The 15,102-nt window shown below is 33.8% G+C and overlaps 1 protein-coding gene across 1 annotated transcript in view; it reads right to left on the bottom strand.

Moving 5' to 3' along the window:
- Positions 1–15,102, bottom strand: part of LOC149803517 (40-kDa huntingtin-associated protein-like) — a 42,871-nt gene that overhangs the window by 3,112 nt on the left and 24,657 nt on the right. Inside the window, exons 8-11 of the mRNA XM_089953265.1 lie at positions 12,523–12,585; positions 11,208–11,299; positions 2,472–2,553; positions 510–556 (exon numbers count right to left, since the gene is read on the bottom strand). Coding sequence (XP_089809391.1) covers positions 510–556; positions 2,472–2,553; positions 11,208–11,299; positions 12,523–12,585 — 284 coding nt within the window. The remainder of the gene's footprint in view (positions 1–509; positions 557–2,471; positions 2,554–11,207; positions 11,300–12,522; positions 12,586–15,102) is intronic.

The following is a 15,102-nucleotide window of genomic DNA, read 5'->3' as shown; positions in this document are numbered from 1 at the left end:
AACTCATATTGGACTGAAAGGCACCAAGGTCAATACAATCGTATTAACTATGTCAAATAATTCTAAGAGTTGTGGGTTTCTTTCTGACAGAATGATATCTCACATATCTGCAGTCCTAGCTAATCTAGTCTTGATCAGCTTGTCTCTGTACTTTATCTCAATTAGATTATCTCGGTCTTGCATCGTGTCACAATATGCTGTGATGCTTTTGATGTAATATAATGATGATTCTTATTAGAAAGTCAAATCAGAAAGAAATATTTTTAATAAACATTGCAATGTGATTTGAAACTTTTCCTTCATTTTTTCTTTTAGGAGACACTATATCATTAATCAAAGAATTCAACACCTGAGAACGAAATATAAATTAATATTTATGCAAGCAATGTTCTAGCCATCTTCAAGAACATGCAAATGCTCAGATACAAGTGTATCTGGAGTTTTTTCATTAATTCTGACGTTCCATTAAGTTTCTTAAACAATAATTATGAAAAAAGTATAGAATTTACCACAACAGATTGTAACATCAAAAAGAGGTCTTCATCCAAGAATTGAGCTGAAACAAGAGGAGGAAAATACAATTTAAAAATACAAGCAAAATCATTTTGCAACTCATCTGCATACTAGGTCTTGCATCATATCTTTTTTTTTACCTCTTCTGTTCTCATCTTATTAATGGAAAAATATGGCTGCTGCTCTTGACAGGAGGGAGCATATAAGTGACTGCTAATTAATTGATGGTAGCCTATTTTAGGGTACTTAACCTGGTTGTCTCAAGATGACCGCCAAATCATCAAATCTTAACTGAAGACTGGATAAACAGAAAGGGCATATCACTCCAGCCATCAATGGGACCAGCAGTGCTGAGGGCATGGATGGATGTGTGGATTTTACATCTTTTGGGACTTATACTATTTAAAACCATGTTATACCACACTATCATTGACCTCATGCAAGGTCATTATGAGTTAACATGACTTTCACTATTTTTGCTTACTCCATTCATAATGGATATGCTATTAGCAAGTTTTAAAATGCTGCATTGATAATGTATGCTTGGTTTCTTCTTATCTGGTGTTGTTTTGACTGAATTGTTAACTAGGCATTATGTATCAGTTCATAGCATGACTATAGGCTTCTAACATGACACATTTTTTCCATTGTAAAAATGTATACAATCTGCAGCAGAATGATTAATCCACACAACAGATCAAAAAGGAATATTGGAAGGGTTAATTAGAACACAAAAATGGCTTGGATTGTGAGAGGCTAGACTACAGTATTACCAGTACAGCGTCGAAGCTAAAAACTAGTCACACCTGGCAGTGGCAAGGGGAGGTACTAGGCAAAAGTTATTGCCCATTGTCTTTATGAGATAGACAGGAAAAGATATTTTTGTTGTAGCTTTCTCAGATTAAAGGATGACTATAAGAAGAACTAATTTTTTCTTTCAGTTGTTGGAATGAACCACCCTGTATATCAGAAGTGACACATTCCTGAACTTTAACCCCTTTATGCACATGGGAATATGAGAAAACATTTGTTTTTGCACATCCACCATCCAGCTATGTTAGAATGCTGATGTCATTTTTGCTATGATTAAACTAGTCTTGTTTTCCAACCTATAATGCAGGTACATTGTTATCATATTTGTCCTGGCTGCAAATGCTATTTAATTCATTACTTTTAATTTAAATTTAATCAAAATATATTCCAAGAATATATGGTGTTTACAATATTTCTTGAGATCAATCTCAATTGAGCTTGTTACGAAGATTGATCACATACTGATCACCTGTCAAAGAGAACATTTATGTATATAAAAACACCGTTTCATGCTGTAATGTGATTGCTTAAGATATAAGTTTGTGATTCTCATTTAGATTTCTTATTTTAATTATTCATTACACATTTTCTGTCTAAAAATATGTACCAGGCATTTACCATTCAGTCATGTTAGAATGCAGAGTTCCTTTTTGCTGTATTGAAATTAAGTCTTGTTTTCATATCCATACTGCAGCTCAAGTCATGCAATAATTTTCTAATTGATCAGTTGAAGTTTTGTGATTTTATTATGAATGCTGTGACATACTGATAAAGTTGATTATGTCACAAGGCTAACATCTGAATAAGAAGTTCAGGCAAAAATATGAAATGCATGATTTGTTTTCCCAAAATGACATTTCTGTTTCACAGCTGCGTTGTACACAATTTATTTACACTAATATCACAAATACACATTGTGCTGTGTATCAAACTCTGAAGATCCAGATCTGCAGCTGTATAATGTGCTAGAATATCTAGTCTGAAAATTCAAAACAAGTCCAACATGTCTGACAAGTCAGTCAACAAACCAGTTATGAGTTATGACAGTGATGATGGCAGACCAGAGTCTGTGTTGTTACATATCATTTTTAGAAAACATATCATGGTTAAAAAAAATGACTAACATTAGGGCAATATAAACCCACCAGTACTGTTTTCTTCTGTTGCCTCCCAGGCATATTTTTCTAGAGTCTGAGCATGTTCTGGTCGAATTCTCTGAGGGTTTGGCTGTGAAATAAAATTAGCAGCTTAGTTTTTAATAGTGCTAATATAAATATTTTATACAGAAAATGTCAACCATAATCGTGCAAATGTATGTATTGATGTAGTTTTGAACCTATCTGAGTATATCAAAATATATAAAATCGCATAGATGAAAGAATATTTATTGAATATATTGATGATCTAATTGAAAATCATTCAAGGGTCATCTTCAGAAAATATGGCATGATGCCACACATTATATGTCCAAGTAATAATTACAAAACAGCTGTGGCCCCTAAAGGAAATAATGCCAATTTAGCATTTCCTTTTAAAAAGAAGGAAAGAAAATGAACACAAGCTGTACAAAGTGTTAGTAGAGCCCAAGTACTGGGAATTAACACTAGCTGTACAAAGTGTTAGTAGAGCCCAATACTGGGAATTAATACAAGCTGTACAAAGGTGTTAGCAGAGTTGTACAGATTATTAGTAAATCCTAAGAACAGTGAACTAACACAAGCTGTACATTGTTAGTAGAGCCCAAGAACTGTTAATTTACACAAGCTGTACAAAAGTGTTAGCAAAGTTATTGTTGTTGTTATAGGGTTTAATGCCATTTTTCAGCACAAAATAGGCTAATACATTGCGGCCAGTATTAATGGTGGAGGAAGAACCCAAGAAAACCCTGGAAAGAACCACCGACCCACGTGAAGCGACCAGCAAGCTTCCTCACATATCCACATTGGCCAAGCCCAAGACTCGAACCCATCCAGACAGAGGTGAAATGGCAGTGATCCGTGACAAAGAATGCATTAGACCACTCAGCCATTCTGGGCTCCCTTAGCAAAGTTGTACAGAGTATTAGTAAATCCTAAGTACAGTGAACTAACACAAGCTGTACATTGTTAGTTGAGCCCATGAATTGTGAATTTACACAAACTTTACAAACTGTACATAGAGCCCAAACTGTACAAAGTGTACATAGAGCCCAAGTATGGTGAATAAATACAAGCTGTACAAAAGTGTAATTTGAGCCCAAGTATGGTGAATTAACACAAGCTGTACAAAAGTGTTAGCAGAGCCCAAGAACTATGAATTTACTTTTATTTGTAAGGTAAAAATTTGCTGTATTTCCTGGATGCAAAGGAACCACATATTTAAAGACATGATGAACAATTATTCATACAGTAAAACCTGTCATGAGCGACCTCTGCTATGAGCGACCACCTGTCATTTCCGACCACAATCGTAATGCACGGATCGATTTTACTATATAAACACTCTGTTATGAACAACCACCTGCTGAACGCGACCAGCGACCGCGATTTCTTGGCAAAATATGCATTTTGACACTGCTATGAACGACCGCATCGCCAAAAAATCAAAACAGATTGACACCACTGACCTTAACTTAATCCTTTGTAAACACAAGAGCTCGGGATAAATGTAGTATGCAAACAAAGTGCACATTAAATAACACTATAGTTGAACAACCATATATCGGGATAAAAACCTCTAACCATCATTTAATCCTTTGTAACAAAGACTGCATAAATAGCAAAGATTGTTCTAATAAAGTATTTAAAAATAATTTGTCTTGCTACAGTATCAGTTATGTGAAATTTACAACTCCAGCGTACGGTGTCATTTGTAAACTGCAGTAAACCAGACTAAAGTACATGTCACTAACCGCCATTGTAGTGCCGAAGTCATGTGAATAGCCAGTAAGAGTAACATCAAAGGGAGTAATGATGGATATACGCAGTCAATTTAGAGGTTTGTATTTTTTCTTTATCTGTATGAAAACTCACAAAACGCCGTTAGTCCTTATGTCCAAGTGAGAAATCGTTTGAAAGGGCTTCAGTGTTGGTTTGAGTACGTCGTTTTCTTTCCATTTAATCCATAATGCCTGGAGGGTGAATGAGCTCATTGTCTTTAATACTAGTAAGTGAGAATCATTTCCGGATTTTTTTTAAATTATATTTTATTTCTTTTGTTAGTGTTTCACCAAGCCACAATCTGTTTACGTGGGTGGAGATGGTCGGAACATTTGTTTATCGAGCTATAACGCTGTTGATTTAAACTTCATCTCAGAATAAATGTACAGTATTGTTTCCTGATGAGTTAATTATGTCTTTTGGTTTCATTCATTGGTACATAATATATATTTATTCCACAATTCCCCAAAACCTGATCAAAACCGATAGTCTTTATAACGTCAACACTAATAACAACGGCAGAATCTCCGCTGAAAGAAAGAAAAATTTTAACACTGGAAGAAAGGATTAATGTCATTGAAAGAAATGAAAAAGGCGAGACCACTCGCAAAATAGCAGTCAGCTTAAGCGTCGGTAAAACGCAAGTTCAAAATGTAATCAAAGACAAGAAGTCCATTAGAAATGAATGGCAGAAAGGTGCACAAGCACAGAGGAAATATGCCACGGCACGACGGACAGTTTACGGAGATCTGAACGAGCGAGTATGGGAGTGGTTTTGTGTTGCAAGGAGTAAAAACATACCAGTAAGTGGGAAGTTGATTCATGAAAGGGCAATAATTGAGATACATGTTCAGACCAAATAGCTGAGTAAAACATGTCAACAAAGAAGTATAATGGATTTCTTTTAAAAAAACAAGTGAATAAGTGTATAAAATAAGATATATACATCATATCTAACTGTTCATTTTTTGTATATATTAATGTAATGTTGAAATATAAATTTTATTCTCGTTTGATAGATGTATATCTTTATTATATAAAGATATTTTGAGAGGAATGCATGCATTATTTAACAAGATTCATGAATAAAGGATATGATACATGTACAGTGAGTATGGGTATTATTTATTTTTCAACAATGCTAACTATTGACCCTGAAAACCAGTCCATTTTCACACACCTCTTATGAGAGACCACCTGTCTTGAGAGACCGCTTTTATTTGGCAGAAGGGGCGGTCTCTCATAACAGGTTTTACTGTATTGAGAGACAACTGGATTGAAATCCCCATTCACAAATTTACATACCTATGTAAATGTCATATTTTGCAATTACACAACAAGAGTACCATGACTGACACTTTATATGCTAACCCCATGTTTAATAGTCTTCTGTACAGGAACTTCTAGAGTATGGTTGACTTGGAGATTACTGGATGTCTATGATCTCAGCCTTTGGTCAAGGTATGTGGTCTTGAACTAAATGTGCTGAAACTATTTTTTTATTATTATTCCAACCATGACTTTAGCTGCTTACATTTAGATCCCAGAATCGAAATGTTTATTTATTACCCTAAATGCAAGCCATCCACAGTTATTTTGCAAAACCCATTTTTTGTTGGGTCACAATGCAAGTGCAAGATGTATGCAACTTTTGATCAAGGTACACGGCTTAGAATAAGCTATTATGCAAAAAAAAAATCCTTTTTTCAAAAGCAGTAACCTTGACCTTTAGCTCTCAAATCAATTGGCTTCTTCTTTCCTTACCTCATGTGCAAGCCATCCTCAAATCTTGGTAACTGCTACTGTTGGAAAAGTAGAGTTATTGTGCAGAAACCATTTTTCTCTTTTTTAGTTACAGTGACTTTGACCTTTGACCTTGTCACTTCCAAATCAATAAGCTTTTTCCTTATCTCAAGTTCACCCCATCCACTGAGCTTGGTAAGTGGATCATGAACAATTCATGTTATTGTGAGGTAAGCTTTATTTTCTATCAGTCACAGTGACATTGACCTTTTACAATTGGATTCCAAATCAACAGGGTACTTCCCTACCTCAAGTGCAAGCCATCCAAAAAAGTTTGATAATTGTACATTGAGGATAACCCAAGTTACAATGCAGACTCAAAAACTTCCAACAGATGAACAGACTGCTTCATAATACACCATGCCTTGTAGTATGCATATACAAATTTAAACCCAAAAAAGTAAGTAAATTTATAGCAAATTTACTTTAAATTTGAAATTAAAATGTTAGGTGAAGTGTAGAAATGGGGAACGGGTGGAGTATACATCCGTAATTCATAATTATTTTAACATGTTAATCTTTAATAAACCATTTAAAAAATAAGTTACTGATGCAGACATCATCTTAATGTCATAATTTATCTATCTAGCATTGTGGGAGTACTAAAAATATGTTAGCTTCATGTAGGCATCCGAATATATATAAGGGATTAAATGTGCCTGGTTCATCTAGTAGTAGTCCTGAAAGTTCCAATCTGGTATCATATTAAATCTTTGTCAGGATTATTTAATTTTATCGTATTTGATATGTTAAAAACTCTTCAATTCTATCTGCCTTCCTCTTGTATGTTACACATCTGGTTTTCACCTTTAACTACAGTTTTATTAGTTTCTTTACTTAACAATATCACTTAAGAAAACATTACACATAAGTAATTAAAACAAACTGTCTTTACACTGCAAGCAAAAACATTGTTTAATTTACTAATACTTGGTCACTGCTATCAACTCGTTACCAATATGCATTAAATATGTGAAATCCTCCTACGTAAAATGTGAGATTATCGATATGCTGTTAACATGTGATGTGCTCCTATATAAAATGTGACATTATCACTTAATTTTATGATCACGACCATTATGCCGTTAACTGTAGTCTACAAATTTTTTTAAGAGCATGAAACATTTTATCCGCTGAATATTCAGACAGCCAAGACTAAGATACCCAAGAACTACAGTTCATATTCTTAGATAATCTAACCTGGACCGCCACTGCTATTTACCAGATGGTCAAAAAACATGTATACATTTTGTTCACAAACAAATGGGTCATACTGGACATTCTGTGTTGACTTTGGAGGTAATGATTAGTAGTGAGACAAGAAATTGCCAATGGAAGTACAGTATTGCTAGGTTGCAATCCATGAATACTGAGAATTCATTTTCATTCATGGGGTACTAGTCTTTGTAGAAGTTTGCTTCTTGAACCATAGACTGACATATCTAAATGCCATCCTAATGTGACTCGACCAGTAACTGTCAACAAAAATGACAGTGACAAACCCTAATCCACAGAAACTGAGTTCAATGCAAAGATTAAGCACAAATCAGTGAACCATGAAATATAGGTTACAGTTACCCAGTTTTCAGATGGCATTAGTATTCATTGTACACATATTACATACCAAATTATGTCACTCATAAGTGATAAATATGGGGAAAAAATCTAAAACTTTAGATAAGAAGTTCACCAAAGATACAACTCTGGTCACCTTTCATTTTATATTCATGCGAAAAATTATTCTAACAAATCAATTTCTGAAGAAAAACATTTCATTAATGATGATTCAAGTTCTTTTTGTAAACAAGAATTGAAAATACAAAACTCTTATTTATGACCATCAAGGTACTGAAGATTATTGAAAATAATTTGTTGCATGGATTAAGAATTATATAAAAAATATATAGACAAGTTTGATGATATAATTTAATTTTGTTCATTTTGATTGCAAAATTTTAATTTACAGGTCACACTGTGCTTACAAACGTTTAAGTCACAAAAGTAATGTTTTGTAATACAGTCCTACCCACTTATATCGACAAGCTGCCTATTTCAACAAAAAAGCAAAGTCCCGGTCCCTTGGTCTACTATTACTACCAAAACTGTCATGCTTACGTCGATGTCGAGACAAAAAAATAAACGTACATGTCAACAGAAGCTGTTGGTACCAGCTTGAACAAATCCTTTGTTTTCTGATCATTTATGTTGACAAACTGCCAGTTCCGACCCATTCTTTGTTCAACAATTAGTTGATCTTGCTGACAGGCTTCAATTTTCCCACCTGATCATTTATGTCAGCAAGCGGCCAGTTCCAACCTTTACTTTATTCAACAATTAGTTGATGTTGCGGTCGGAGAAAAAAAATAGGCTTCTGTTTGGTCCTATAAAGTTGGCCTCGCACGGCAACTTAAATAAAAGCAATGAAATCTTATGGATTCTTGCATTTGTCAAAGTGATCTGTGTTTAAAACAAGTTTATTGTGCTGTGACAGTTTCCTTTTTAACTTTATTTAGCATGTGTCAATATATACAATATTATGCCTTCATTAATCATATCAGCTGCATATCTCTTGTTCACTTTTTTGTGTTTTTCATGATGACTTCTGTAACTAAATAGATGTACTGTTTAAACCAACTTGTTGACATGTTTTCATTTCCCTGTGAATAGACCCATCCCCTTGGTAGCCTCAATGACATGGGACCAAACTAACCAAAATCTAGGACAATTTAAGTACATGTACTTGAAGCATGTATATAACAACTATGCAACCATGTGCTGATACCGACATTGAATATCATAGTGAATGTTTTTCATATCAGGATGTGACTGATGCAATATTTTATTGTGGATTTTATTACATAAAGGTAACCAAAATGTAATTTGTCAATATACAAGTGTATTTCACACTGGTTTTGTCTTCATGTATTCAAAATTTCCATTGTTTCTTTTCTCAAAGTGTAAGTGCTACTCACTGACGACAGGTCACCCCATACTGACGAATTTAACTTGTATTTTTTTCCAGACCCACCTCCCCCCCAACACTTATCTCGAAACCCGCCTATGTCAACAATATTTCCTCGGGCCCGAAATATTTACAAGGTTGTAAAATAAAACAGTAAAGTTTGAGAAACAGTTTAACCTTTTTAAACTTTAACAGCTTGTAGAATACAACAGCTAAACATGTATCTACTATTGAGTTTTGTAATTTTGTGTAAATATTTTCCAATCTGAGTAACACCTTATTTCTGTTCATGCATGTAAGGACACATGTATATCTTTTTTTGTGTCTAACTAATATATATGGAGGCCTACATGAAGCTAACATATTTTCGTATTCTATCAAGTTTCTGAAAAACAAGAATGACAACATTTCTGGGAAACAACAAACTGAAAGTGTTCACCTGCATGAATAAATATCAGCAGTGAGTGCAAAAACAACCAACATTGGGCACCAGTGATATCACATGGAACACAATGTCAGAAAAATGTATATACATATCAACAAATTTCACAAGATTATGTAGTAAGCATCTTTACACTAAATACTGCACTGACTTTATCGATGGATAGTCAATAATCCACAAGGTTAACTTCGATTTTGAGAAAGGAACAAGATATCATGTATGTTGTATCAAGTTAAAAGTAAGTAAACAACTGAATCCATCTAGTGGTGTTGAGGGGAGGTAAGCAGTGGGGTTGAAAAGAGTTTCCTTTTATCGATATGGGCCATAGATGGAATTTTCTTATCTTACTGTAATTGCCAGATTCAAGAGGTATCAAGCTTCTTTCTAACATTAATATGATTAAGTAATGTATTCGATGGGAAAAAAAAAACTGCTTCAGGTGGTGCTAAAAGGAATCTGTAAATCCAGACACTCAGATTCCTGTTTTTTTTTATTTTTATGACTCCACAGGCAATAGTGTATGAGTCGATGAACGAAACATAAAGGTTAACCAAAATCACTATACCATAAATATAGGTCACAGTCACATACTTTTCACAAACTGTTGTTTTACTTTTCATAACACCTCTAAATACCAACTTAAGTCACTTTATGAGCAAAAGTTGGGGGAAAAAATTGCCTAATACCAAAAATAACCTCAAGGAACTAAGCTCAGCCCAAGTCAATGAACCACACAATAGCTGTCTCAACAGAAGTAGCAATTACATACCAATTTTTGCTACTCCAAAGGTAATAGTGACTGAGAAAATTAGCAATGCAAAGAATAGCCAAAATCAATAAGAGTAAAATACAGTTCACAGTGAACTACTTTACACTGAAAGGTGTAGTAATCCACATGACACATCTAAATACAAATTTACATGAATTTATGTGCAGTAGTGTCTGAGAAAATGGCCTAAATGCAAAGCCTAACCCGGAGAAACAGAGCTCAATCCAAAGGAAGCACAGGTTTCTGAAACATGAAATATTGGTCACACTGACCAAGTTTTACTGTGTATAAACTGATATCCGCATTTGTTGTGTTCATCATGATCTATAAATGACTCTGAAGGTGGAGTGCCTCTATTTACTGTCTAATTTCAATGTAATCTAAGCACAATTCATCATATAATAATAGCAAGAAAATCTACTGAATCATCATCATATCTACCTGTAAGCTATAATTAATATACGTTGTCCCAAATCTTGCAGGCAGTGCGGGTAATCCATTACTGATAATCCATGAAAATTTATTAAAGAAGTAAAGCAATTATGCACTAACTTCACTAAATTGCTGTTTTACTAATATATTTTATTTTTAAAAATCAATCAAACAAAGAAAATCATCTCTTTTGGACTGCAAACCTATATGTTCATCAGGTGCATAGTTTTCATTCAACTAGTGTTGAAACCTTAACAGAAAAAAACTTAATTTTGTGAAAAAAGCATAATGTTACCCATTAAAGTAGCACTCCTCGTGACACAAAGGCAAGCCTAAATCATCAAACTGTAAAATATAGGTCACATTTGCCTAGTTTTCACTGACTACATCTTATGACCCAATTAAATACCAAGCTGTGACCCCACAAGTAAAAGTAGAAAATGAATATTTGCTACTTCAAAGTTAATTAAATCTAAGTAGGAAACTTATTTAGCAATTATCAGGTTTCATTTTATTTACTGTAAGTAACTCTTGCTTTTATTTAGTCACACAAACCTGTAGTAGCATAAGTAGCAAAACCCTGGTCACCTCGCATCTAGTGAGAATGTCACAGTATGCACCAATAGGCTTGCCATTAACACCAGAACCTGCATTTTAAAACACATTTGTCATTCATGTCCATTCCATCTTCACTAGCCAAGGTTCAATTTGTTAACCATATCCACACCCTGGCAGATCAAGCAGATATTTCTGTGCTTCAGGTCTGTGAATTTCACTGGATGCGGGGCAAGCCACACCACATCAGTCAAATTAGGTTGTTCAAATTTGAACACTGTTCTTACATGACTGAGACAAGGGGACCGCACAGCTTGAATGGACTCATAAATAAGCAATTTTCCACTGCTAGTCTGTGTTTGTACAAATACCTTTCACTCAAATACACTTGTAATGGCTTCTCTCTGGTACATAGTCAGACTTTCAATGTTAAACTTACAAAGTATCCCTTCAAAATCAATTGTCTCCACCATTTTTTGCAGATAAAAAATGCACTGCTGTTATTTGCTATTGGTTTATTGACATTAGATACTAAGGGAGGCAAATCATGAAATCCAATAGATGTTGCTAGGACAAAGCACTAAAATATCTGCTCGATCCACCAAGGTGTAGATAGGGTTAACATACTGGAACCTTGGCTAGCAAGGATGTATCAATTCTTATGAGCCACTATTGTAAGATTGAAGGAATAAGAATGCTAGTAATCAATTTTTCAATCTCATAACTATCAAAGGTGCTACATACATACATACATACATACATACATACATACATACATACATACTTACATACATACATACATACATAAATACATATATACATACATACACACATACACACACACACATACATACATACTGACATAAATACATACATATATACACTAACACAACAATATTAATGGGAAATGTATCTTTTAAGAAACATGGAAAATGGACATTTCTGCTCATAAGACTGATATACAAGAATGATATCCTTTCAGATCATAAAAAGAAACTTACGCAAACTAATACAATTTTGTCAGAACTGAAATTTCACCTGCATCCATGCAACAATGGATTCCCTTTAACAAAAAACATTTAAATTGACAAGAATGCTGATGCCATTGTGGATGCCACTGGAAATGTGATACTAATTTCCACAATGTTTGTGCAAGTGAAACAAAACGACTAATTAGTATAATGGTAAAACTGACAATGATTTTACAAACAAATATTCCCTCTGTCTTATAAGCACACATTTGTATGTATTTTACAGCTCTAACATGTGATAATAACAAGCCAAATTTTGTCTGCTGATTTCTAGCTAACCTTACCTCCCCTCTCTTGGGCTAGATATGCCATCTCCGTAAAGACCCCAAGAGCACCGTCATAGTCCTCTGTAACAAATATCATATTTGTATCACCTGTATCATTTTTTAAACTTCAAACATTTTCATTTTTAAACTTCAAACCTTTTCATTTTTAAACTTCAAACATTTTCATTTTTAAACTTCAAACATTTTTCATTTTAAGTACAAAAGAAGTTTAAATCACATGTATAAAACTGTACTACAGGTTGTCAAGGCAGTTGTGTAGCTTAGTCAGTTTGGCAGAAAATATAAAATACCTTAAGGAAACTATCAGTCTTGGAAGCGCAACCAATTAACTTTACACATGCTTGCACTGAAGATTTAACCTCAGACTGATAAAGTGCAAAGCATGCAATTTATCACAATACTATCAAGGCAATTAGATCAAAATCAAGATCTCCAACATAAATGATATCTGATAGGCAATGACAAAAGGTCATATTATGGTGACCTTGGGAACTACTAGTCTACTTATTAGTAGTTTATCAAATCATGTTAGGGACAGTTATCATTAGCAATGTTTTATTTTCAAGTAATATGACTGCAAAGTAAAATGGTCAAAAGAACATGATCATGTCTTGGTGTGTCTATGTATTACAAGTAGATCTTAATTTTAATCCATACATGTACACCTTCCATATGAGAGGATTATTTTCCCAATATCAGCAATGCATATCATTCCTCCTCAAGTTTTCAAAATGCCCTTTTACTAAAAAATATTATTCCCTCAGAGAGACTGACAGCCTAATGGCCAAAAAGAATTTGTACAAATTCTGTTTCTTCTCTCTTTTTATCCTTTTTAACTGTTGAGCATTGACAAAATCTCATATATTCTTAGGAACTTCCAATGTACCAAATTGCCTCAGATATGCTCAGGAACTTCCAATGTACCAAACTGCCTCATATATTCTTAGGAACTTCCAATGTACCAAATCGCCTCAGATATTCTTAGGAACTTTCAATGTACCAAATTGCCTCAGATATTCTTAGGAACTTCCAATGTACCAAATTGCCTCATATATTCTTAGGAACTTCCAATGTACCAAATTGCCTCAGATATTCTTAGGAACTTCCAATGTACCAAATTGCCTCAGATATTCTTAGGAACTTCCAATGTTCCAAATTGCCTCATATATTCTTAAGAACTTTCAATGTACCAAATTGCCTCATATATTCTTAGGAACTTCCAAAGTACCAAATTGCCTCAGATATTCTTGGGAACTTCCAATGTACCAAATTGCCTCATATATTCTTAGGAACTTCCAATGTACCAAATTGCCTCATATATTCTTAGGAACTTCCAATGAACCAAATTGCCTCAGATATTCTTGGGAACTTCCAATGTGCCAAATTGCCTCAGATATTCTTAGGAACTTCTAATGTACCAAATTGCCTCATATATTCTTAGGAAACTTACAATGTACCAAATTGCCTCAGATATTCTTGAAAAGCTCCAATATAATAAATTTGGTGTGCTACAGACTCCAGAGTGTAACACTGTAACATAATTAGGCAACAGATTTGAATGATTGTGAGTTTTCTTTTAAGGATTTTGGTTTCTAATTTTGTTTATTTCTTCTTTCAGATTTGAATCTTTGTGTTTTGGCAAACTTGCAGTCTATTTTGGAACAGACAATGCACCCAAAGTTTGACTGTTACTTAATTTCAGTTGTCAACTGACACTGATTTCTCCATCATTTTCATGCATTAATATGATAGTAGTGACAGTTAAAACTGCTATTTAAAAAATGTTATTACTATATACAATCACAATTTTCTTAGCAACTTTTACTATCTGTCATCAAATGTAGCAAGTATACAATAATACATGGGTGACACAAAATATCAAATAGCAAAAGGTCATGTAAGTCCAGTCAATGACAATATGGAAGTAAAAAAGTAAATGCTTGAAACATACGTTTTCTTGTTTGGGGTTCATTTTTTGGCATTATTGATGGTGCCTTTCCAAATATTACATAAATATATACCAGAGGGTACAGTCTTGACAAATTTCAAAATCTGTTCATCCTGATGGGGATAGAGATGAAAGGATAAAAGAGGGAGAAAGAATTGATGAAAAAATTAAATAGGCATAAATATGGAAATACAGGTCTGAATAACACATATAATGGCAGACATACTTCCTAAATGGAAAAGAAAGTGGTTCCAAAGGTGATATCACCATGGTGATGATACAAGTGGTATTACCACTGCAGCAACATCATTTTTTGCCCACATATATCATTGTAAAATATATTAATAATAGATAACTGAAACTTATTTAATTATGGTTATTTTGGTGCTTTCACACTAAAAAAACAGACTGAAGAAATACCACTAATTTAAGTGACATTTCCTTACCAAATATTTTAAATCTCCAGATTTCAGCTTTCTAGGCTGTCAAATGTATGTTAATCAGAAGAACTAGCTTGGCTTCAAAAATCTAATACCTAGTATCTCTGATAAATATTTCCTACAAAACACCTTATTATTTACTGAATCATGCTAAAAAAAATTTAAAGTTAAATTTCTTTCATCACAGAC

Source organism: Sinohyriopsis cumingii, chromosome 3, assembly GCF_028554795.1.
Source record: "Sinohyriopsis cumingii isolate HCF-2022 chromosome 3, ASM2855479v2, whole genome shotgun sequence".
In the NCBI taxonomy this organism is placed as follows: Eukaryota; Metazoa; Mollusca; class Bivalvia; order Unionida; family Unionidae; genus Sinohyriopsis; species Sinohyriopsis cumingii.
Note: the sequence above shows the minus strand (reverse complement) of the source record. Positions and strands in the feature narration are given on the sequence as shown.